The following is a 23633-nucleotide window of genomic DNA, read 5'->3' on the forward strand; positions in this document are numbered from 1 at the left end:
TGATTTCAACCTAAAAACAAATTGAAATTATGAGAATAAGAAGAATGTGACATGAGTTTTGGGGAAAAAAAAAAAAGCTTTGGATTTGTTACAGGATAGCTTGCTTTTCCAAGAGCTGAGAGTTTTTGTGGGATAGTAAACATTTTCATGTGCTGCTTTGCTTTCCTCTTTCTCTTCCCCAAGACAGACACGCTCAGTCACGAGAAACTGGAAAACATAATGGCTTTAGAAGCACTGCATTCATATCTGATTCCAAGAAATGGAGGGAGTTTTGCAATCTGTGACTGTGTACAACAATTCTTTTTTGGTGACCATTTTTCACAATTTGTAGTGATAGAACCAGAACATTTGGAACAGTTAAGATTGATTTCTACCTCGATTGTTTGGCCTTATCAAAAGGGACAGCATGCTGTGTGCACCCAACTCTGCTCCCATTGCAGCTGTTAAAGAATTTGAGAACACCCTTACAACAGACAGTGGTGTGACTCCAAGAGATGGCTACCTTACCTTTGGGAAGTTGGTATGTGAAGGAAAGAGAAAGTAAGGTGTGATACAACATATCTCTGAAAGAGGAAGTACAGAGATGTACTTCAAAAAGATATGAATGAAAAGATGTGAATGTAAATATGAAATGATGAAAAGATGACAAGGGGGAATGGTTTTAAACTAAAACAGGGAAGATTTAAGTTAGATATTAGGAGGAAGTTTTTCACACAGAGGGTGGTGACACACTGGAACAGGTTGCCCAAGGAGGTTGTGGATGCCCCATCCCTGGAGGCATTCAAGGCCAGGCTGGATGTGGCTCTGGGCAGCCTGGTCTGCTGGTTGGCGACCCTGCACATAGCAGGGGGTTGAAACTAGATGATCATTGTGGTCCTTTTCAACCCAGGCCATTCTATGATTCTGTGATTCCAAGTAAAAATTAACATAGCTGGAGAAATCTTAACAGGCCATGACAACTTTTGCTCTGAATCCAAACAGCCTCTCGTCTTGGTACGCTGAGCACAGTGGTCAAACAAAATGCCATCTGGAGTAAACAGAGTTGTTAATTTCCCAAAGGCTTCACTGATCAATCACTATTAAGCAGTCAAAACCGAAATGGTAATCCATGCAGATAATCAGCTCTTTAATAACTGGCTACAGAAGTGAAACCCCTGATAAAATGCATACAACATATATGCTTACAAAATACAGGATTTGCAAAAGGCTCTGCCCTTATTGCACCATGTAAAAACTAAAGAAAGCTTACTGTAAGAAGTGCGAGCAAAAACATACATGAAGGACCAGGAAGAATGTGAGGGACCGGGTTTGTAATGTGACAGCATCTTCATGCCAGACTCCAGGTCCAGTGGGATATGCTTACTCGATGACTGCTGAAGCAGTAAAACAGTCTAGCTGCTTAATTGTTTACAAGCACTGATACAAGAACTGTTTTTACCAAACTTCAACATCAACTGAAACAGCTCATTAAAAAGCTGTAACAGTGCCTGCAGTAAAACTCCTTCTGCCACAGCCTAAGACAGGGCAGCTCAACAGAATATGAACTAAATGATGAAATTAAGGTACAGAAGTTATTCCAACAGGACTGGAATTTTCTTCTGAGCTAAAGTTCCCTTTGAGTAGTTTTACTTTGTTCATTCTTACAGGACTTGTGAGGATAAGAAAGTCTTGTCAAGTGAACCTTAAATGGGAAAGGAAACTGCTGTACCTGTGCAGCCCACCAGCTCCCCTACAGTACTACATCAGGAGATGGCACAGTGTTCCCAGCAGGTAGGATGAGCTGGATGTTTGCTGTTTGTAACAGCTTTCTCAAAGTCAGAGCTTTCTGTAACTGTCAAATAAAACCAAATATGGTCAGCTTGAACCACCTTGTAAAATCAACTGCTTGGACTCTAATAGATACATCTAGGAAATACCTAACCAAACAAACTCATGAACAGAGCACACACACTGTCCCAGAGCTCTGCACTATGAGCTCTACATGGTGCACTTTGTATTCCATGTGCTTCTGCTGTTATCTAGCTCAGATTTCAACCCTCAACTAATTCTAGAGACTATATTCTGTTTTACTTTCATAATAAGTTTATGATGTCTTTTGGGTCCCATGACTCCCTGTAGGTGTTATATCCCACCTAACATACAAAACACATTGTGAGTGTCTTACCTCCTTCTGAATCCCTCATCGACAGAGAAGAAATTAATTCATTTAAGCCCAGATATTTGCTGCAAACTGTGATATCCAAGAGATATCACACCTGTGATCACATTGTCAAGACATGTTCTTGTTCTCTATGCTGCATAACAAACAGGACATGTTACAGCTGGTATTTTTGAAGCCTACTTTTCCTTAGCTAATCTGATGCCTCTCAAGTTGGCATAAACAAATACTGAATGAATCAGTGTCCACGTCATAAAGTTTTGGTCAGAAACAACAGAAACCATAATAAGCAGATGGACAATGCAGACACACACATACAGATCGTATGAAGACGGCATGATTTTGAGCCAGCTGCAGTATTTGAGGAGGACAGCTGATCTGCCAAGCAGGGGCAGCAGTAGACACAGCTAATTAACCTGATCAGAAGTCACAGCTTGCTGAATTATCTACTCCTTCATGGCTCTATATTAATTTCTGTGCTAACCACAGCAACAAAACCACAGTCACGAAATACCACCAAAAGATGTAGCTCAGATACTTTTTTTCTTGCTATGTCACTGGAAATACACTTGCTGGTCATCAATTCTGTAGATCTGATTTTTCAGTCTGGAAACTGGTAGTGTAAAGCTCCATTTCTGTCCTGGATTTTTGAAAGAGCTCTGTAAGAGAGAAAAATCTTCTACAGAGGACACAGCAAATAATGTGATCTTTGTTTCAAAACCTGCTTTTCATGCTGCAGCATTAGGCAAACTGTTTCATCCACTGCTGATTGATCATGTGAGACACAATTGTCTTTGGAAAACTAAAGAGGTAAAATGCAAAATGCCTCAGGCAGAAATAGAAACAAGGACTCCTATTTCTTGAGAAGCAAATGAATTGTTACAGTGCGTAACTACCACCATATTTAACTCCAGGCGAGGAGAAGGTAGAAGAAAAAAATCAAGCAAATATTCTAAAAGTAACAAGCAGATTAAAGGAAGAACCTTCCTGCTTCCATCCCCCATTTTGTTACAGACAATCAGGTACAGAATCCACATAATTAATCATTCTCTAATTAGTCTCTTTTTTTTTTTTTCCAATGGAAAAGCAGCACCACGTTGTTTAAAATTCCTGCCATACTGTTGTGCTGATTTACAGACTTTTTTTTTGGTGGAAAATCTCATTGTTTCTGGACATTGTTTCTGGAAACCAATCAAAACCCTCTATTAAAGAAAGACTGTCACAAAGCCCTACGGTATAATTACTAGCATGTGGACTTCAAGGGAGTGAAAGACTTCTGAGCTGCAGACAAAGATATAGCTGCCATCAGAATATCAGCATTTTAGATGTCACTTCTCTTGTCTTCCATTCTGTCTGGATAAAACTTCTGGGACAAGAACAACAATCTGTGCATGCAGCATCTAGCATGATGAGAGTGACCTCCTCAACCTGCCAGGAATGCTCTAATGAGGAGAATTTAGTAATGAAAGCAAGAGACAAAGACTGCCATAATTTGCTAACGTATCCAAAAGGATCAGAATTGAAGCTGCGTTATGCAACTCACAACTCTTGCAGAATAGACTTCTAATCTTTCTGTATCTTACTACCATTATTTTGTCTGGTGTTAATTCTGTGCACAACATATTCTTCACTGAAGTGTTGGGGGAGAGATGTAAAATCACATATTTGATAGAGAAAAGGCTTTGAAGTATCATTACATCTAGAATGGGCAATAGAGACAGTGTGGCCTGTGGAAATCATAGGCTGGAGTTAATAACAGGAGGGGACAGCACAGAGGGCTGTGTAAGAGGTATTGTCCACCTGCTCCTGTTTTCCCTTGCAATCCATTCCAGATAAGTTCATATTGGTACTTTAAACAGTGCCAGAAGATATACCTGGAACATGAGAGTCAGCACTGCTAAATTGTTAGAAAAACCCCCAGCACAGTTTTGGTCTGGGTTAGATAAGCCCTCTTCCAAAAAGCTTCCAGGCATAACTCGTGGACTGGCAAAAGACAGGGACCACTGCAGCTGCAAGTAGTCTCTTTGTTCTAGAACTGATGAGTCCAAAGCATGGATGCAGCCTGATGGTGCTGCTTGCCCTAGGGCTGGGGAACAGGCTCATTAGTACATCTAAGTCCTACACTTGTATACTCACAAGAAGCTCCCTGGGGTTAACAGCCTACTGATTAGGTCACTCACCCAAGAAAAGAGACAGTTGTTTTTACAATCTGAACAGAATCACAGAATCACAGAATGGCCAGGGTTGGAAGGGACCACAAGGATCATGAATCTCCAAACCCCCTGCCACATGCAGGGCCACCAACCTCCTCATTTAATGCTAGACCAGGCTGCCCAGGGCCCCATCCAATCTGGCCTCGAACACCTCCAGGGACAGGGCATCCACAACCTCTCTGGGCAGCCTGTTCCAGCACCTCACCACTCTCTGTAAAGAATTTCCCCCTGACGTCCAAGAGAGCTGGTTACATTTTTCCCTATCATGAAGAAGTTTGAACTTTTTTCCCTGTCTTCTCTAAACAGTTCCCTTGTCACCAGCCTATGGCATAGTTGGGAGAATAGTTTCTATGTCTCTGGGTGAAGATGGCTGTCAAAAACACAAGTACCCTGGGGCAAAATGTTTGAAATCTGCTGACTCTTGAACCTAGCAAAAAGGTCTGTCACTATACTAAGACAGACCAGGAATCTAGGTCACTACTCTGCTTTATTTCACACAACCCATACACGTAACTAAGAGTGGGGCAAGAATTAATGTTTCCTATCTGGCAATAGCCTTTGTATTCTGTTGGCCAAGCTTACTTGGTAGCTCTTCCACTGTTGATAGGTAACATTATTATGCATCACAGGAAAAATGTTAGGAACAAAATAAATGCTTGAAAACCATTACAGAAAGCGTTCTTGGGCAGCAAAGAAAATCCATCAAAATGGAAGAAAAAAAATGAGTATAGTTATATATTTTTTTTACTGAAAGCTACTGCAGCCAGAACAAGATTATTTCCCCATAGTCAGATCCCAGCAAGCCACAGGGATCTGCCCTGGAGTGGTCAGGAAACTTCACAGTCACTTCTTGCAATCTCCTCTACCACTGGTCCACAACCCAAACAATCCTCTGCCCAAGGATCTAGATTTAAACCCTCTAGTTTTTCAAAGCTCTTCTACCTGTGGTTCTGCTCTCATACCCTTAGTACAATGAAAAAGTATTTCACGCAGCTGGAGGTGGTGTTCCATATGACTTCTGGTTAGTCTTAAGGTCTCAGTGTTGCCCTCTGAATTCAGTGCCTGCCAGTGGCCTGCTGAATGAAGAACATACAAACTCTGCTTTAAGGATGTTTCTTGCCAAACCTTAACCTAACAAACCTGTTTGGGAAGCTATATAGACTGAACAGTGGTCGCTGTTAGGATGCAGTTTCACAAACACCTTCAACCTCTAACAATTTCATGCTCCAGAAAGAGTGCTTGCATCACTTCACTTGCAGCTATACATACAGATTAGCCTGTAAATACAGTCAATGTGTATCTTTTAAGAGCATGGACTGAATAAGGCAGCTTCAGCACAAAAGTAAGAGCTGGATGGTCCCTAGATGACACTATTTCTCAGCACTAGAAAAAAACAAATCTTATGCTGACAGCTGCTTCCTTCCATCTCAACTCCCTATTCATTATCAAAGGTGAAGCAAATTAAATCTCTCCTAAAAGGCTGCTCAGACAACTCTGATAATTATTTCAGGTTAAGATGTATGGTAATTTATGTAATTCCGTGGGCCACCGAGCTTCTGCAACATTCAGGCAATCAATTTTAGCACTGGTTTTTCACAAAAACTTGATCCATCAAACCAGGCAGGCATGATTTAGATTAATGAGGCAGAAGAGGTCAGCTGCAGTCCTGTTGCATGAAAACTTATTTTGCACATCTGTGGCTGCTAGGTAGAGAGAGATGCGGAAACAAGGTGGCATGAGAAACCATCATGTATGAGTTTGCAGGATACTGGTTTCTGTAGCAGGAATTTTGAGAATGGTAATAAAAGGCTGAATGCATCCAGAAGGAATCATTATATGGTGTGATGCAACCCAGGAAATGAGAGGAGAAGGATAATCCTAAATCCCTTTCCAAGGGTAGCTTTTCTAACACTTGAGAAAGGATTGGTCAGTTAACCTTCCAACTTACTGCAGTGGGCCACACTGCACCTTGGATGAGTTGAAAGCAATGGAACCCTGGACTTGTTGGAGGTGTTTGGCTTCCTCCGTATTCCTATGGAGAAGAGATCAGCCAAAAAGATTTGATTACCTATTACTCTCTTTTGCAAAGTGTATCCTATGAAGGATGTGCCTTTCTTCTGTGAAGGCAATACATTGGTATTTGACCTTGCTGGTTCCTACCACAGCAATTTATCTCTTTTCCACGAGTTCTGCAGAGATATGTAAGTACAAGTACCTCACTGAAGTATTACAGCAGACCTAAGGGTAGGAAGGAGTGCCTTCCTCTATGATGAGTGAGGTAGCTCACCTTGTTTCTCCATCACCATCACACGATGTTTGTTGGTAGGCAGAGAAATTAAGAACCAGTCAATGCTGGTCAGTGGACTGGAAGAGGGAAGATATTTGTTTGAAAAAATGTGTGTGTTTTGCCATAAAAAAACACAAACCGTTCATTGCACTTGCAGAGAATTTGGTCTTTCTCAAACTTCAACACTCCTTAAAGTGCATAATTCTACTTAAAATAGTAATTCTTTTATTTGAGCATGCATTCAGAGATAGCACAGTCTTTGATCTGCAATAAGAGCATTTATCATATTCTCTTCTCCCTTATGTTGTGACATGCAGAGCCCACACACATTTTGCAGGCTCATTTGTCTCTATAACAGTCGCTTCCTCAGAAGTTTCAAGTCACTGCTGGGGGAGATTCACTCTTGTACAGGCAATACTGTGGTGCAACTGCTCCTACAACTGCTCAAGTATTACAAAGATCACAAAGGACTAGATTGCTTCTGTGTTCCCCTCCGAACATCAGCTTTTTCCCATCTCCGCTTTGCAAGGAGAAGGTTCTGCCCTTTTCTGCCTTATACAGTGCTCTCCTATTTCTGCCTGTCATTTACTGGAAAGTACATTTTCCAGTAAGGCAAACACTTCTCAGAGCTATCACATGTATACGAGTAGACTATGTGGTACATGCAGATGTGCCACACCTGCAAGTAAGTCAAGAGCTACCACATCTGCTTTATTTAGCTAATTCATCTGTGCACAGCGAACATGTCTAAGGTTTCTGAACCTACCACAGACTCTAGGATGTACAGATAACACTGTGAGCTAGGTTTATCAGGGCAATTTCAGAGACTATTAGGCACCTAAATAGGTCAAGTTTGCTTGCACCTCTGGCATAGTGAGGAGTTGCCTCTAAACTCCTGTAGTAACTTTCCCATTGAACAGCAGGCATGATTTTCTGCTTCATTACGTGTATTCACTTCCAGTTAGATCTTGATGACTTGCCAACTACCAAAAGCATTGGGACAAATCATGAACAAATGAAAACAACTAGAATTTATAAGAAATAGAATCTTTTCTCATGCTTTTCTGTTATCATCTGAATGTGCTGCTAACACTGATGACCCTGAACCAATTTAAAAGCATAGTCTATTAGTCTTGGAGTAGACTTCAGAGACCTTCCTTCACCACAAAGGAAGGGAAAACATACAGTGCAAAGGACATTAACACTCAGCTGGAGAAACTCTTTCCACTAGGAACTAATGAATACAATGATTGCATTAAAACAGACACTTCTAGTCATATAAGATATCTGAATGCATGCTGAGATGGCCAGCAGAAGAGAAAGCACACATGAAAACACTGCAAGCACAGAATGCTTGCTTCTAGTATATCACAGTACTGAATTAGGTCATGTCCTTTCCTATCAGCTTTCATAAACATCAGGTGGGCTGCCAGGATATAATGTGAGATGGCACCTAACCCAATTTAACCTCTGTTTAAATTAAGCCAGTTATTAGTGCTGAGATAGTTAGCACTTTTGCATGGGTAAAAAGCAATACTTGCAAAATTATCTGCTTCAGGAGAGGAAACCACACACTGCTTTTCTCCCTCGGGTTTAGTACCTACTATTGAAATCATACATCCTAACAGAAGTTTGCTGGGAAGAACTGCTGCTTGAAATAGGTTGGTCTCATCATTCAGATGCTGGTCTGAAATCCAGATAGTGTGAATTTGACTCTTTACTGCAGCACAGATTCCCTGGTGATGCCAGTCTTTCAGAGCACTAGTATCCCACTTGTTATCTTGAGAATTATCAGTGCACGCAAACTAGCCTTGTGAGAGTCGCATCAAAACATGCGACATTGATGCTATGTTCCTGTGCTACATTTACAAGGGAGCAGGCAAGTGTAAGAGCCCCCCTAAAGCAGAATTCCTCTTTTTTTTCTGGGTGTTAATCTCGACTCAGTTTTTTGCTTTTTGTACTGGAAATTATTTTTAACCCCTGTGTACTGCTCAGAGAAAGCAGAAGTGTAATGTTAGAAATCATACCTTAGCAGTTCCTCAGTGTCCTCCTCAGGACCTGTGTTTGGAATGTGCTCCCTTTTCTCACAGGCAGCTGGCAACAGCAGTGAGTCGCCCAATCTCACCACTCCACCAAGGTCTGGATCTTCAAATAATTTCACATCTGGAAAGGGGAACCAGTAAAAGGTGTAGTTAAATTGTAATACACAGAACAATAATCACAGTAATGCTAACTAGGGAATCTGAATAAAGGGATGAAAAAAAAGATCATGCAGACGTATTGTATTCCTTTGATACAATGATTTCCAATCCACAAAGTACCAGGAAACACATCAGTAATATGTTATGTTCTCAGGAACATAAATCTGCTTTTCTTCTTGCAAATAAGTCACTGTCATAACATCCAGCTTCCAAAAATCTGTATTACCCAAACCCAAAATGTAAACAGTGAACAGCTAGGGGAACTATAATAATAGTTCCAAAATATAGTCCAAACTATGTTTATCCTGTTTAAATGATTCTAGATGATTCTGTCCTAGCTTTGACTTAACATTTTAACATAAAATTTGCCTTAACATTTCCAAGATATAATCTAACCTGTATACTCTGCATCACTATATTTTAAAAGTCCAATCATACATATGCTTTAGACAAAACAAACTCTCTATATACAAATATAGCAAAAGATTACTTTCTTTCATCTTCTTCCTGTGACCAAGTGATGAGAAATCTTTCTCTGGGCCAAACAATCCCTCATTTGGGTCTACTTCCTCTTCAAAAATGATTAATTTGTGCTTCTCTTCCTTGGCTGGAGGAGCAGATGCCTTCTTTGCTTTTTTAGTTCTAAAAACATAAGAGACAAGAAGATCAACTGCAATTTTTCATTTAACAAGAAAGATTTATGGCTAAGAAAGTCCCATATGCTGAAAATAGATGGGAGGCTGGGAAAGTATTAGAGGAAGGTACATATACACGTCTGTTAGTCACTGGCAGAAACAAGATGTGGAGCTGGGTAGTCAGTTAGCATGACATACTCTAACTTACTCACACTTTGTATTCTTAGGTACTACCAAGGAACTCAATGGGAAGTAGAAGATTAGGGCTAAAAATGCCATACTGCAAAAACTATAACTTGATCACATTTGTTTTAAACAGTTTTACTTCTCTTATAGAGAAAGCTTAAAATAAGGAAGACCAGCAGCTTCAGCTGCTTGAGGGGATAGCTTGAAAACAAAGTAGGACACTGCACTGATCCCTTTCACCCTGCTTCCAGTCACTGACTCTGTGTTTGATGTCTACATAATACTTTTCATCACCGTGTCAGCCATTTTATGAGAACACCCTCCTCCTCAAAAAAGAGTCTACATCACCTTTAGGTTGAAGAAAATGGGGACTGGAAGACAGTTTTTTGGATGGACTGCAACTTGCAGAATTTACAAAGGTCGGTCAGTACTTTCTCAAACCAAGGGTAGGATTAACTACCTCTAAATTCAGCCTTCTAAAGTTGGACAGTGAGACAAAGTTGATTTTTAGGCTTCTTCTCTACTCAGTGGAAAGAGACAGAACATTCCCAGAGGACAACTAATCCCATCATCTTTCAACACTGATATTTGGATACAGAAGATTTCCCCTTCCCTTCCCATTGGACACTGAAGGAGGCTGAAAACTGCTTTGGATTAGAGGTATCATTTGAACATTGCTTAAACAAGGACAGGACCAAAAAACATGTGTCTAATGCTCTCATATATAGGAATTACATTCCACTAGCCACTGCAAGGCAGCTTTCAAGTAGGGCAGCTAGAAAAAAATTTCAGAACAAAAACCTTTGGATGAAAAGTCCAATCCAAACTAAGCTGAAATAGAATTCCTTAGGACAGCACGTCCTTCCCAAGAATTTGCCGTATTTTAGTGATCTTGATTCCTAGCATAAATGGCCTTAGCACTTCTAAGGTAGCCCCTTAGAGAGCCTCTTACAACAGAAGATCCGATCTTTGCTGAGAGTGGGTCAGGTTTCAGCCTAGAGCAAACCCAATTATCAGCACTTAACATGCCAGAGTCATCAAAACTGCAAACTAAGGTCAAAAGATTACACATACATTCCAACTACATAAAAGAACCTTGTAAAATTCTTGTCTGAATACAGCTACATGCAGAGTGGAGTCCAGTTACTTTCAGTTATTTCCACAAGTTTATTATCAACAAAACAGAACTTAATGGATGATGTTACCTTGCTACCATCACTTTGTCTCCTGGCAACAGGAAAGGCCACACTTCAGAGGCCTAACAACAAGCCTCCTGCAGAACTGAAATACAGACTTATTTGGAAATACAGCAACAATATACCAAAGGTATCTGCAGTTGACGGTGATAGTGTGCTGATCTATTTAAAGTACAACCCCCTTCCTTTTTTAAACACTTCCATGGCTTTGCTTTTTTCTATGTATATTCTTTATGGATATTCCTTGAGTCACTTCTGAGCTTTTGGAAAGTCGAATCCAAGCACTTGTCTCAAACCAAAGCATTTGTGAAAGAGCCTTCTTCCAAAAACTTACATGAACTAAAGTAGTATTAACTACAAGCCAAACAGCTTTCAGTACAGATTTCTACACAAAATTATTGCTTTATTAACTGTGACAAGAAATCTATCACTCAAATGAACTTAAACATCAAAGGAAAAGGTAAAAAATGAGAGTAGTTATATAGAAGACAAGAAGAACAATAAAAATGAGTTGTAGAGACCTGGCCAATTGATTAAAAGTAGAATTAGTAGACACAAAACAATTCAATCTACTGGGGACAGAACAATCTTTGCAAGTTTTGTGCTTTGCATTGCATTTTTTGAAGTGACTGATAACATAGATAAAGATTTGCCAACCTGTGGAGTACCAAAAAGCCTTTGGCAAGACACCTTGTTTGTGCAAGTGTGATTGCAGCTCTCCTGATGCCAAAGGTACTTACACATGAGCTAACACATGTCCAAGCAACAGCTCTGCACCCCACTGAAGTTAGCAAGGAGTATATCAACAGTTAGCTGACGTACTTGCAGCAGAAAGTATCAGCATGGTGGGAAACATCAAGGGAAGGGTGGAGAACCATCAAACAACACCATAAGGAATAAGACGTAAAACAAAATGAATAGGACTCAAAGGCCTTAGTAATAACCCTCTGTTGAATCTAGCCATCAGACCAGCCTACAGACACTGTCTTGCTTTCTGTTTTGCCAAGAGACACCACTGACAGCTACAGGGCATGAGGCCAAACCCACAGGGCCCAACTGCTACCAGCAGGAACATGAAGAAGTTGTTTTTCTGCCTCCAAGTCATTTCCCCTCAGTGCCCTTCTAAGGAAGCCACAGCTGGGCTGCCAAGTCATTCCAGCATATCCATACAGGGACTCCGTGGAGGTCAGTCTCAAACTGGGAAACAAGATTCCCACGGTTCTGTATTTAGCAGTGCCCATCCAGGCTGGATGCTGGGAGCAGAGGTTAACAGACAAGAAAGGGTGTGTGAGAAGCCTGGAAATCTGTCTGGGGCTCTGCCTTCACAATCAGCTTAGCTGGCCTGAGCGTGTGTTGCAAGTCCTGGCTCTGCCTGCCCATGCACTGGTGATGAGCCTACATGCTGGTGGGCATGCTGCAAGGATGGCCACCTCAATGCTCATGATACTCCCAACCTTAGACATTCTGAAGCTACCTGCATCCAGCTGGAATAAAACGATCCATATCATCGCTATTTCTGTGCTGCTGGAACAAGTGAACAATGGAAAGATCACTGTGGTTAACTTTAAGAATCTTAATGAAAACCAAACCAGTCATAAACCTCCACTGAATTGAAAAGATTTCTGGAACTATGCTTATTTCCCCAACTGGATGCACTATTTTCTATACATGAAGCACCACAAGAGTGCCTCTAGTAACACTGCAGTCTTCTGCCTTGAGCCAGAATTGTCTCACAAATAAATGTAAGTAAAGATTAGCCTCTGAACTGATGTGGACAAAAACTGGATGACCAAAAATAAGGGAATGTGAATGCTCCTAGCCAGGTTATTGGTACATTTGAAAATCCAGCTGAGATTCCCAGCCCCCACCTGATTGTCATCTGTGAAAATGTCAGCAGAGCTCTGGATGCAGGAGATACTTTCAAAAGTAGCCCATTTATTCAGAGCAGTTCTCCTGTTATTGTTTACAGACACAATGTAGGTCACTTGTTTGGCAGCCTCTCTGTCTCACTGGCACATCAATAATGCAGAAAAGCTTTCTGGTCAGCTGCAGAGAACAGCAGTGAGGATGACTAAGACACTCTATGTGCAATTGATGTGTTTTGAAATGCTGGATCTCCACGCCTAACTCTTGGTGACACATATCTTAAATCACAGAGCTGGGCTCTGCAACTCTGCTGTGGTTGGCACAGAAGTCCCTAACCTATTCTCACTACTGAGTTAAAATATATGCAATACTGATACTACTGTGTCACTTACCCTTCTGTGCATTCAGAGTAAGTGCAATCTCAGTACACAGACAGACAAAAATGCTCAGAACTTACTGTCCTGAAAATACGACTCTTTCTTTTTACAGGAATAAGATTATGCTCCAGGAAAGGAATGTTACGCATTAAAAAAAAAAAAAAGATTTACTCAAAATACACATACCCACATTTTAGGAATCCATGCGATTTTACAAGGAAAGAGCTCAGTGATATAAATGCACCCCAGCTCCCACACATCCACGTTCAGGCTTGAACAAAAGATCTCCTGCTAAAGCAGCAGCAATATTAGCACATCTTCTTGAAAATCATTTCTGGGAAAACAAAGATCCTCTACACTAGCACACCCAGAAAACAAAATGTCATCTGTTGGTTTCTTTGCATTCAGCAGTGCTCATTTTCCATAGCTGCCCATAATAACAGAGAGGACAAAAGGGGTCATTCTCATCTGCTTTGGGCAAGGGATGCAGCACAGAAACTTGAAGGCAGCTAGCTCAGCACAGCCTGGTATGAAGCATTAAGCAACCGTGGCAAGTGCTGGCCGCAGGGATATTTCACCTCACACAGTAATCTTTCTCTTGTAGGCATCGTAGTGACTTACAGTGCTTTAAATGGCCCTGGCACGTCCCAAAATAAGATAGCGTTTAATAGATGGAGTAAATCTCCTATTAGCAACCATGTGGAAGAAGAACATGAAATTGCAGGAGAAGTTTCTCCATTAGGTGAGCACTGGGCTATTGTTCCAACAGAGCATCAGACAGAAAGAAAGCATGAAGGACTGCTTCTTCAGCTCCATCCACGGACCTGCTTTTGGGAAGAGAATTTTGAGCTCTGCACCCAGGGGAACCTATTCTTCAAATAAAAGAAGCCACACAGTCTCTACAATCTGTCCTTACACTTTCTGGTGACACCCTTTTTCAATTTTCAGAAATGGGCAACAAGATCACAGATTGACAACTTTTGTTGTTGTCAATGTTTTATGGACAACAAAAAACAAGTTTCACATATAATTATGACCAAATTAAACTACAGCAAGGTCACTGGTTCAGAACAAGACAACCATAATAATGTGGCTGCCAACAGCACCAATAATGCTGTGAAAAATCCAGAAATACAAGAGTTCAAGATTTTATCTATAAAGCAGCAGAATGGTTCCTTTAGGGTTCCTGATGACAGTGAAAGAGTTCTTATTCTAACATCTATGTTAATGCTGCATGTTTTCAAATATGCAATACCAGGTAACATGCACAAACGTCTTTTGGGAAAAAATAAAAAGGCCAAAAAGAGTTTTTCTGCACCCTCGATATATCTTCTCAGCACATTTTAGACTTCAAGGAGGTTACAGAGGGCTCAAATTACAGCTAATGTTAGGACAGCACATGACTGATGAACACTGCCATGATGCTGGGTAAAACCAAAGGTATATGAGATAGAGTCAGTAATTAAAAGAGCATTCAGCTGCTGTATCATTGCCAGAATCATGTTGCTGCTTTGTTTTTTATGATATTAAGATTGGTTAATAATGGTACCTTATCCAAGGACAGAGACTTTTCACCTTCCTCCTCCAAAACAAGACCAGGACAATGGGAGCACTGCTACCAACCGTCTGCTGACACGGATCTCACAATCTCATTACTGAGATCTGCTCCTCTGCAGAGAGAGCAGAGAGCCTGAGATATCTCTACATCTTACTCAGGCTCTCAGATGCATCGAGCAAGGAAGGATGAAACCAGAAGGTTTTCTTTTTGTTATTCTTTTTGTTACGCTGCTGTGGTGGGAAGAGGAGGGAAGAAACATGTATCTTGCTTAGCAGCCTATGGATTACTAAAACAGCAGCAAGGTAAGAACCAGCATCAGGGCCTGGCACATAACACTTTTTTTTATGCCTTCAATTCTCTCTTTGTACACTTGGTAGGATGCAATTTCAAATCAACAGAAGAAAAGAAATACTGATTTCTTCTCTGCTTCCCTCGCCTGGAGCACCTTTTCTTTTTCCAATGCCAAGTCCTCAGAATTTCTGTCCAGTATTGTCTCTTTCCCCCTGTCATCCCTCCTCAATTCATGTCTCCAAGTTTCTGGCCAGCATCAGGCATTTTCTTGCTCCATCTCCAGGAACTGCAGTATTGCATTATCCTCCAGATGGACATTTGGGCCTCCTGGTCATCTTTAGTGCTCTGCTCCCCTCATCTGCATCATGTACTTTTTCCCTCCTGACCACTCTGGTCTCTTCTTTTTCTGCTTCAACTCTAAGGATTTCCACTGTTGGTCAAATCAGGCTTATGAAAAAGCCCACAGGCTGCAAGTAAAGGGGAAACAGGATGCTGCAGTGGGAAAGTGGGAAAAAACAGGAGGGAGGGGAAGGAAAGAAAAGGATGAAATTAAGCATAAATAACAATAGGCAAATCATCAAAGGAAGAGAAGAGGAAGAGTTTGAAGCTGATCAAAAATGATAACCAGATATAATTGCTCAGCACCAAAAATAAACAAGGATGTCGACATGTTCATTTTCATGTTTAATTTTAAATAAACATAAAAATGAGAAAGGAAGCTTTATAAGGAAAAACTTAGGAAGAACAGTTTGGGCTTAATGCACTCTACTAGATATTAGTGTTTGATTTCTCTCTTTTAAGGTGCCCCAGATCTTTGTTTTGACCCTATAATAATTACACTCTTAACTAAAAAATCCACTCTCTTGCACTGATTCCTGAGACAGGAAATCTGTGGGCAAGTACTCTGCTGCATGCCTACAAAGTGGTACCTATGTTCAGTATAGATCAGTAATACAATGTGCCACACGACAGGAATATGAATATGACAACTGTAATGAGATCAACCTGTCAACACTGTCCCTTTATGAGACATTTACAATCAAAATGAACCGTGTTGATGAAGAGGGTGTGAAAAAAATTGGCTGGTAAACATGTATCTGTCACATGCTCAACAGACTCAGAAGCAAACAAGAAAAAGGGCCTGACAAATGGGGAATTTATGGCAATGAAATATCCAAAATGTGGGTGATAACTAGTGGTTACGCTGGAAATTTCTGAATTTCTATACTCCAGATACTTTTAAGCTTTAAATTTTGGAAACAGATTATTGGAACATCCAGAAGTGTCTGAATTTAGAGACACTATTGAATGCTGTCATAAGAATTCTTAAAACCAGCAATCAAAAGTGACAAACGCAAACAGCAATTGTTTTGGAGAAGTAACTAATTTTTTCAACACTGAAATGATGGGGAAAAAAAAAAAAAAGCCATCACACAGGAATATATCACCATAGTATCTTGTTAGATATATTCAAATAATTTCTGAAAAGCACAAAACAGGTGAGGAGGTGATGCTGCATCTCCAGAAGTGTTGGGCACTCACAACCAGGACCTGGAAGACCTTGGTGCTCCCTCACAAGGATGAGCAGCCTGTAGCTATTCTACATCTACTCCGCAAAGGTTTTGTTTTGTGTTACCTTATCTTCCCTGCCAACAGAATGCCACCATCTCCACTGGCCCCTCCTGCCATCTACCTGTGTTTGGCAGCCTCATGGCCTCATTTTGTGCTCCTCAGCAGCAGATAATTCCCACTTCACTGCTGCCTCAGGAGAATTCCCCCCTCACAACATCCAAAGTGCTGGTTACCAAAGCATTCAGCAGACCCCACCAGTAGCCATGCAGGATTAGTTCTCAAAGGCAGACCACTATAGAGGTGTCTCCACTGAGCCTGAGAAAAGGAGACAGGTTTCAGCCTGGTTTTCAATTATTTTCCCTCCCCAAGGACTCCCCATCCTGCTGTCACAGAGGTCAATATTTTCCTGTGCTGCTCTGCCTGCCATGCTGTGGGTAACACAAACCTACCAGCAGAACGTGGAGCTGGCTCCATGGGGAGCAACACTGGGAAGAACACAGGGAGTCACTGTCAGAGCTAAATGACAGATGCTGTTGCAGATGCAGCCCCGTGCTCCTTTGCTGCCCCTCTTGCTGATAATGAGATCAAAGCCTTTTCTATAAAAATAAAACGTAGCTTTCCTGTCTAGAGATGGTTTAGTATTTTTTTTTCAACAGAGGTAAAATAAGACTGCTCTGGGTGAAATATTCCCCAGGCCATAGATACGCCTACTGCACAAAGCAAGTGCTCCTTCTGATGTTGCAGACATTGCTGGAGGTCAGACTGCAGGCACTGGGGAGCAGAGATGCAGACCTCCCCTCCTAAACGAGACACTGGGATTCTGCAGAGGCAGCTGCTGAGGGGTTTCTTTCTGCTTCAAGCAGAAAAATAGCTGAGATAGTTCTCCATTTTTTAAAAATTGGATTCCTACTTACATTTCTATAGTTAATAATTTCAGTTATGCTAACTGCCAGACTTCTCAGCGCCCAAGCTTTTGCAACACAAGTGATTTCAGCTCCATGCTCAGTGTACTCAGCAGCTGCCTGCCAGGTGCCATGGGGGGGCATTGCTTGGGAAGCACTGTGAGCACGTTGTAGAGGTCAGCACTGAATGGCAGAAAGCTGGTAAAGGTGAGCAATCCACGAACACCTCACTGAATGCAAAAGACACCAGGAGCCTTTACAAGCATTCTGGCTCATGCATGAGATCCAGCTCAGCGCTGGTGTTAACAGCCACAGCAGTATTCGAAAATCCTATTGACAAAAATCTCTCAGAACTGTGCTCACCTGCAGCACTGCTTGCTACTCCCACAGCGTTTTTCGGAGATTGCACATGGATGATCTCAGCAAGGCCTCCATCATCTTATATCCCCAGAGAATTGCCACCGTGCACCAGAGCCCACGGCTCCACCCAAGTGGTTCATTACAGGCCCTGCTCCTTGCTCCTACTTAGGTGCCTATGTGCTACTGCCAGCTGCCTCCCCTGGGGCTGCCCGCATTAGAAATGCGTTTGTTGCATTGCAGCAAAGAAAACAGAACAAGGAGTGCAACTTAGGGGCTCATTTGCCACAGTTCATTGGGACAACGCACTCAGACATAGGGTTTGGTTTTGGATGGTCTCGTGTAGAGCCACGAGTTGGACTCAGTGATCCTTGTGGGTTCCTTAGAACTCAGGATATTCTGTGATTCTACGTAGCTTCAACCCTGCGTAGGGACAAGAAGTGGAAAGCAGAGAGGTCTCTATTAGCCCCTAGAGACCTCTTTTCAGAATTAGCTGCTGTTAACTCAGGTGTGAACCTGGGCATGCAACCTGATCTTCTGGTCCAGCATGCTGACTCACAAATCTTGAAAGGAATCCAAGTATATCAGTTATGCCATTTTATGTCTGTGGAGAATCTAGTACAATTAAACCATACAGTTAGTCAAAGAGAAACCAACTGAAGTTTGGTAATGGGGATCTACTGTTGAAAAAGGGAGCAGGAATTCTATCACTGATCTGTGTCAGAAAGAGGGGCAAGTGGAAGAGTGACAAATGATGCTGCTGACAGCAGGGGAGTAGCAGTTACAAATAACTGCACAACGTTTCAAGCTTCTACTCCCTGATGTTACAATGCCTGTGGCAATGTTGAAGGAAAGAATGATGATTTTCAGACTGAAAACATATCCCCAGGATACTTCAGGACCTGGGTTCATAAGGAGGAATGATACAGCAGCCCCTTCACATGCCACATGGCTAGGAGAACCAACACATTGAGCTGTAAACATGCGGTCCAGCAAGTGCTGACACGCTGCTGGGCGCTGATTCCTGAGGCTGCCTTGTGCCTCTCAGCAAATCACTCTGCACTGCTCACCCATCTCCTGTCTGCTGCTTCTGGCTCTATTCATCTTCCTTCATGCCCCCAAGGGAGGACACTGCTACCTGCCTGAGATCTCCACAGTAAAAGGAAAAGGTTTGAGGCTGCCCACTGTCCGCAGCTGGCAGAATCCCACACGCAGGATGCAGCATGCACACTTAACCTGCTCAGCAAAACAAGATTGGCTTTGCATGCACTTGGCACTGAGTCTTCAAAGTACTTGAAATAAAATGAGGGTTGCGCTACAGCCCTGCAGAATGATAGCTTGAAACACAGGGTGCTTATGATGTGCCCCAGGCATAGGAAGAAGGTGTGTGCTGGTGTTTGAAGGTGCAAAGCTTGGTGAGATACTGCCAGAGGACTGTGTACAGAGACAAACCTAATGCAGTGTTCCCCATGTTGCCTTTTGGAAATGTCCTTGGTTTGAGGTCCTGGGTAGCAGCCCAGAGAACAGATAAGCAGTGAGCAGAAGGGAGACTGTCCTTCACCATATCCTCCAGTTGTCCACAGGGCTTAAGGATATCCTGACAATCTTCCTATCATCCATCAGTAACATCCATTTGAAGGGCACAGAACAGCACAATGCCTCCCTTCTCTTGAGCAATGGTGCTATAACAACAGCTGGCAGGAACCTGGCAAACTGAACATGATCCTCCATGAGGGTGGCACAGTAAGGGGTCCAGCAGGCCAGGTTATGTTTCCCACCACCTCCCAAAGGCAATGGAGAGGATGCTTACTGCCAACAGACAGCAGCATTTGGATAGCATCCAATCACCACACAGCCATTCAGAGCTGACTCTCACTGCACCCTTCTGCAGCAGGGAACGCCAACACTCTTTTACAGACTGGGAACAAAACAAGGTCCCAGAAAACAGAAGTGAGCTGGTTACAGCCTAAACAGGATGCCTTTGAAGGAGAATTGAAACTAATTCCTCTGAGAACTTGGCCAGCAGCTCTGGACCACATGCTTCTCCTTCCTGTCTGAGCATCTTGCATTGTGCGGTACTGCCCTTGTCTCTTGGCAGCACCATTGAACAAATAAAAACAACTCTGATTAGATAAGGGTTTGCTTTAACAGCTCCCGAGAGAGGAAGGGAGGGTTAGCCCTCAGAAGCCTCATAAGAACATATCTTTTTTTTTTTAATATATAATACAGGAACAGTGAGGCTAAGCCTCTGTCACTCACAGCCAAGACAAGAAAGACGGATGGCACCGGAAAAAGTTTGCAGGACGAGACTGTTATACACAGCAACAATAATGCTGGCAGATAACCCATCACACAGATGAAAAATGAGACATCTTTAGCAAACGGGTCTAGATAATGCTGTAAGGTGGTTTTGAGGGCAAGACATTGTGTTTTGTGCTTAATGATGCCTTCAGAAATGCCCCAGATGCTATTATAGACAAAAAGCAATAAAGCAAGGCAAACAGAAGAGGTTTGGAAATCTTCCATTCAAGTCACTCTGACCAGTTTGTGAACCATGCCAAATCAGTAGCAGTTATTACAGAAGAATCATGGTTCAGAGAGCAGACCTCAGAAAATAGCCTATACTACCAGAAACCCAAGTCAAGACCTTTTCCCAGCCCACTGACACACCATGGCTTGTACCATGGCTGAACTCTGCTCCCGCACAGGCTGCACCCATGCAGCCCTGAGCTGTGCCCAACATGACCCAAAGACCACTGCCAGATATGAAGCACCACGACCAGGCTGCATACTCACTGCAAAACACCCTTGGCACACCACAGTTATCTAGTGAGTTGTTCACATGCTCTCTGGCATGAATTTGTCCCAGGTTAGTTAACGCTCTCCCAGATTAAACTGCATCTCTGGACATAGTTTAAGGTTCAGTACAAGCTCAGTGTCCTTTCATTTTGGATGTAGCTGGCTTACTCTGGCTGTAGAACAGGTGGCCAGCTTGGTCTGGGGAGCAGAAAATTTTAGCTAAAATTTAGTCATCATTTAGTCAGCACAAGACTACATGCCCTGTCCAGTTTTATTTACTTGTCTGGTCACAGTCAGATTGCCTCCACAGCTGTGTACATCACTGTGCTGACAAATCCAGCCGCTGGACATGGACATGACTGTGCATCTCAAGCAATGGGAAAAGAAAGGTTTTGAGTCTTACTCAGAATTTATGGCAAGGAATAGAAAGCCCTTCTTTCACTTCACTGACAAATGCCACTAACAATCACTTGAACGTTACATTTCTTTGCAAAGATGAACTCTTCCCCAGGCAGACTGATGGAATCAGTTTTATTTCTTTTATCAAAGAGATAATGGAGAGATGAAACTTGCAAGCACTGTGCCTAAGATGTGACCTGAGAAATTCAAGGGCAGAATGAAGAGCTGCTGAGTCCCAGATATGTGTCTGTCTGTAATATGTGTCTGTCTCTATTTGCTGGCACTTCATATGACTCCAGAGCTGGCCAACTACTGCAAAAGGCAGAAAGAATAGGATGTGATCCCCTAGGTGTGTTAATTAGTACCAGCCTATAGTTACAATAGCTAATTCATGAATTTCTTGGAAGGTTTTACAGACTGCTTCCAAAAATGGTTTTCCAAAAGCCCGTTCTTTGATCCTTGGAAACCAAGACAGAAACATCTGCAGCAAATCCATGAGGAGAAGGGAACAGTGGTTTTATAAAGTCTGCTGATTTAGGAACTTGACAGCATCAAATGAAAATACAAGCAAATCTCCCATCTCACTAGGCACTTTGTCACCCCCCCACCCCAGACAGCTTCTTCCAGAGCAAGCAATTCTCTTACACTCAGTGAACAGAAAAACAACGGTGCACCTCTGAATCCATTCCTCATTAGCAGTCTGTCCCATCTACAAGCAGTTCTCCAGGCCTGCTGATTAAAGATTTCCTGTGCTTTGGTGAAAGGCACAGGCTAATCGATGAGGTAATGCTTTTTTATTCTAATTAAGGGCTTGAGTCATTCTATTATTGTAAAGTCCAGGCAACAAAACATGTTTAAATCTGTCCAATTACATCATGTTCAGTCCTCTTCCAAAGAAGAAATTTAAAAAAAAAAAAACTAACAGCCAACATTTTTGATTCTGTGTAGTTGCAAATTTATTCTGTGCCCCTTCTAAAGGATCTCCTGCCTCCTACGAAATCTGTCTAAGTTAACTAAGGGCTTGCTTAGTATGCCTGCAGAATAGCTTGTGGCAGCTTCTGCACGCCTTCATTGCTGCTAAACTCAGCACTGCTACAAATGACAGCACACTGCTGTTAGAGAGGATGGGAAAATCGAAAGCTGAGAGTTCACTGAAAGGACTACGGGAATTATGTGAAAGCTGGTGCCAGCTAGTGGCAGTGTTATTTCATACCAGTTCCCTGACATTACTTGGCTCCAAAATTCTTATATTTACAGAAGAGTGTGTGTCAAGTTTACGTGCGTTGCCCTTTAATGCATTGAAAACCATGAACCAGGTCCATTACAAATCCCACAACGTCTTTCTTAAAAGCAGATCTATCTATCTAATTTTCTGAGACTGTCAAATTCCAAGCTGGATATTTCCATCCACATCAGTACGATTCCTCCTGCTGAATTCAAGCTGAATGATGTATTCCCCACTTACTGCCTGATGTTGCACGAAGCCATTAAGCCCTTGCTGCATTTTACCCCAGGTGTAGTTACACTTGTGCTCTGCACCAGAATGCTGCTGGCTGGCACGCACAGCTGTAACATTACACAGACTATATTATATAGAGAGTTATTTGCAGTCCTCTGGGTTTAGGATGATGGTATAAACACAAAATTACTATTTATAAAACCTATTTACATATATTCAGTGCTCCAATCAGAAAGAAAATGAAGCACATTAAAATAATTACTTGAACTCCCTCCCAAAGGATGCTCATGTTCCAGCTGTGTGTGTATTGGAATCATGCAAGCCAGCCATGACAGAAACTCACTGCTGAAGTTTAACTGAGGCAATTGCTTCCACATGCAAAGGGAAACCTAGGGAAACAATGACTGCATAATTGCATAGGGCCAAAAATCTAACACTAGAACAGGATATATGACTGCAGATAAGGACAATGCTGGCATGGAGGAGGACTCCTCCAAGTTTCCCGAGTCGGATAAGTGACTATTTCCAGAATAAAAGAAAACACTGAGCAGCCAACTTCAGATCTGTGAGTTACGCCTCTGCAAACCTCTCTATCAGAATGCCCTAGCTCTGATCCCAACATACAGTTCCTTCTGATGACCAGAAGTGGATATGCAGGAGCTTTTTTTCACATTCATCTGTCAGATATGTTCTCTTGAAGCAGCGCTTATGGATGTAACCTGTAACAAGTACAAAAACACTAACAGAAAATCTCAGCTTTCCTGAGTGCATTTTTATTCAGTTAGCACCTGCCAGAGAACAGCAATGAGAAGAGGGCTGAGTCTTTCACACACACACCCCAGTTGGAAAATATAGCTAGAAGTTTCCCAGCTCTACCACATGGACACTGGCAGAGTTCTTCCAAGGAAAACATCTTCCTAGACCCCACAGCAAACACTCACAGCAGGCAACACTGAACTAATATGGATGTTTCTGTGAGATTCAATAGCTGTGTTTTTGTTTTCCACTGCTTTCTTTCAATCACCTTCAACCCTTCATCTGTGGGAGGACAGCAAGTTTGGCACAGAAGAAACGTGGGAAGCTGTGCCAAGAACATGAAGGCAAAGGAAAGCCCACGGCATCATCTGCATATGGGAAATGAATGCTCACCAGGCATCTATAGACAAAAACAATGTTC

The 23633-nt window shown here is 42.1% G+C and overlaps 1 protein-coding gene across 3 annotated transcripts in view; it reads right to left on the reverse strand.

The window, feature by feature from the left end:
• Nucleotides 1-23633, reverse strand: part of HS1BP3 (HCLS1 binding protein 3) — a 46875-nt gene that overhangs the window by 5004 nt on the left and 18238 nt on the right. For 2 of the 3 annotated variants that reach the window (XM_090136433.1, XM_031595901.2), the window contains exons 5-6: nucleotides 9350-9501; nucleotides 8686-8821 (exon numbers count right to left, since the gene is read on the reverse strand). In XM_090136433.1, coding sequence (XP_089992559.1) covers nucleotides 8686-8821; nucleotides 9350-9501 — 288 coding nt within the window. Of the gene's footprint in view, nucleotides 1-6521; nucleotides 6736-8685; nucleotides 8822-9349; nucleotides 9502-23633 lie in introns of those variants that run through there. The other variant, XM_090136434.1, reaches the window with a different exon arrangement.

Source organism: Phasianus colchicus, chromosome 2 (assembly GCF_987193195.1).
Source record: "Phasianus colchicus chromosome 2, bPhaCol1.hap1.1, whole genome shotgun sequence".
In the NCBI taxonomy this organism is placed as follows: domain Eukaryota; kingdom Metazoa; phylum Chordata; class Aves; order Galliformes; family Phasianidae; genus Phasianus; species Phasianus colchicus.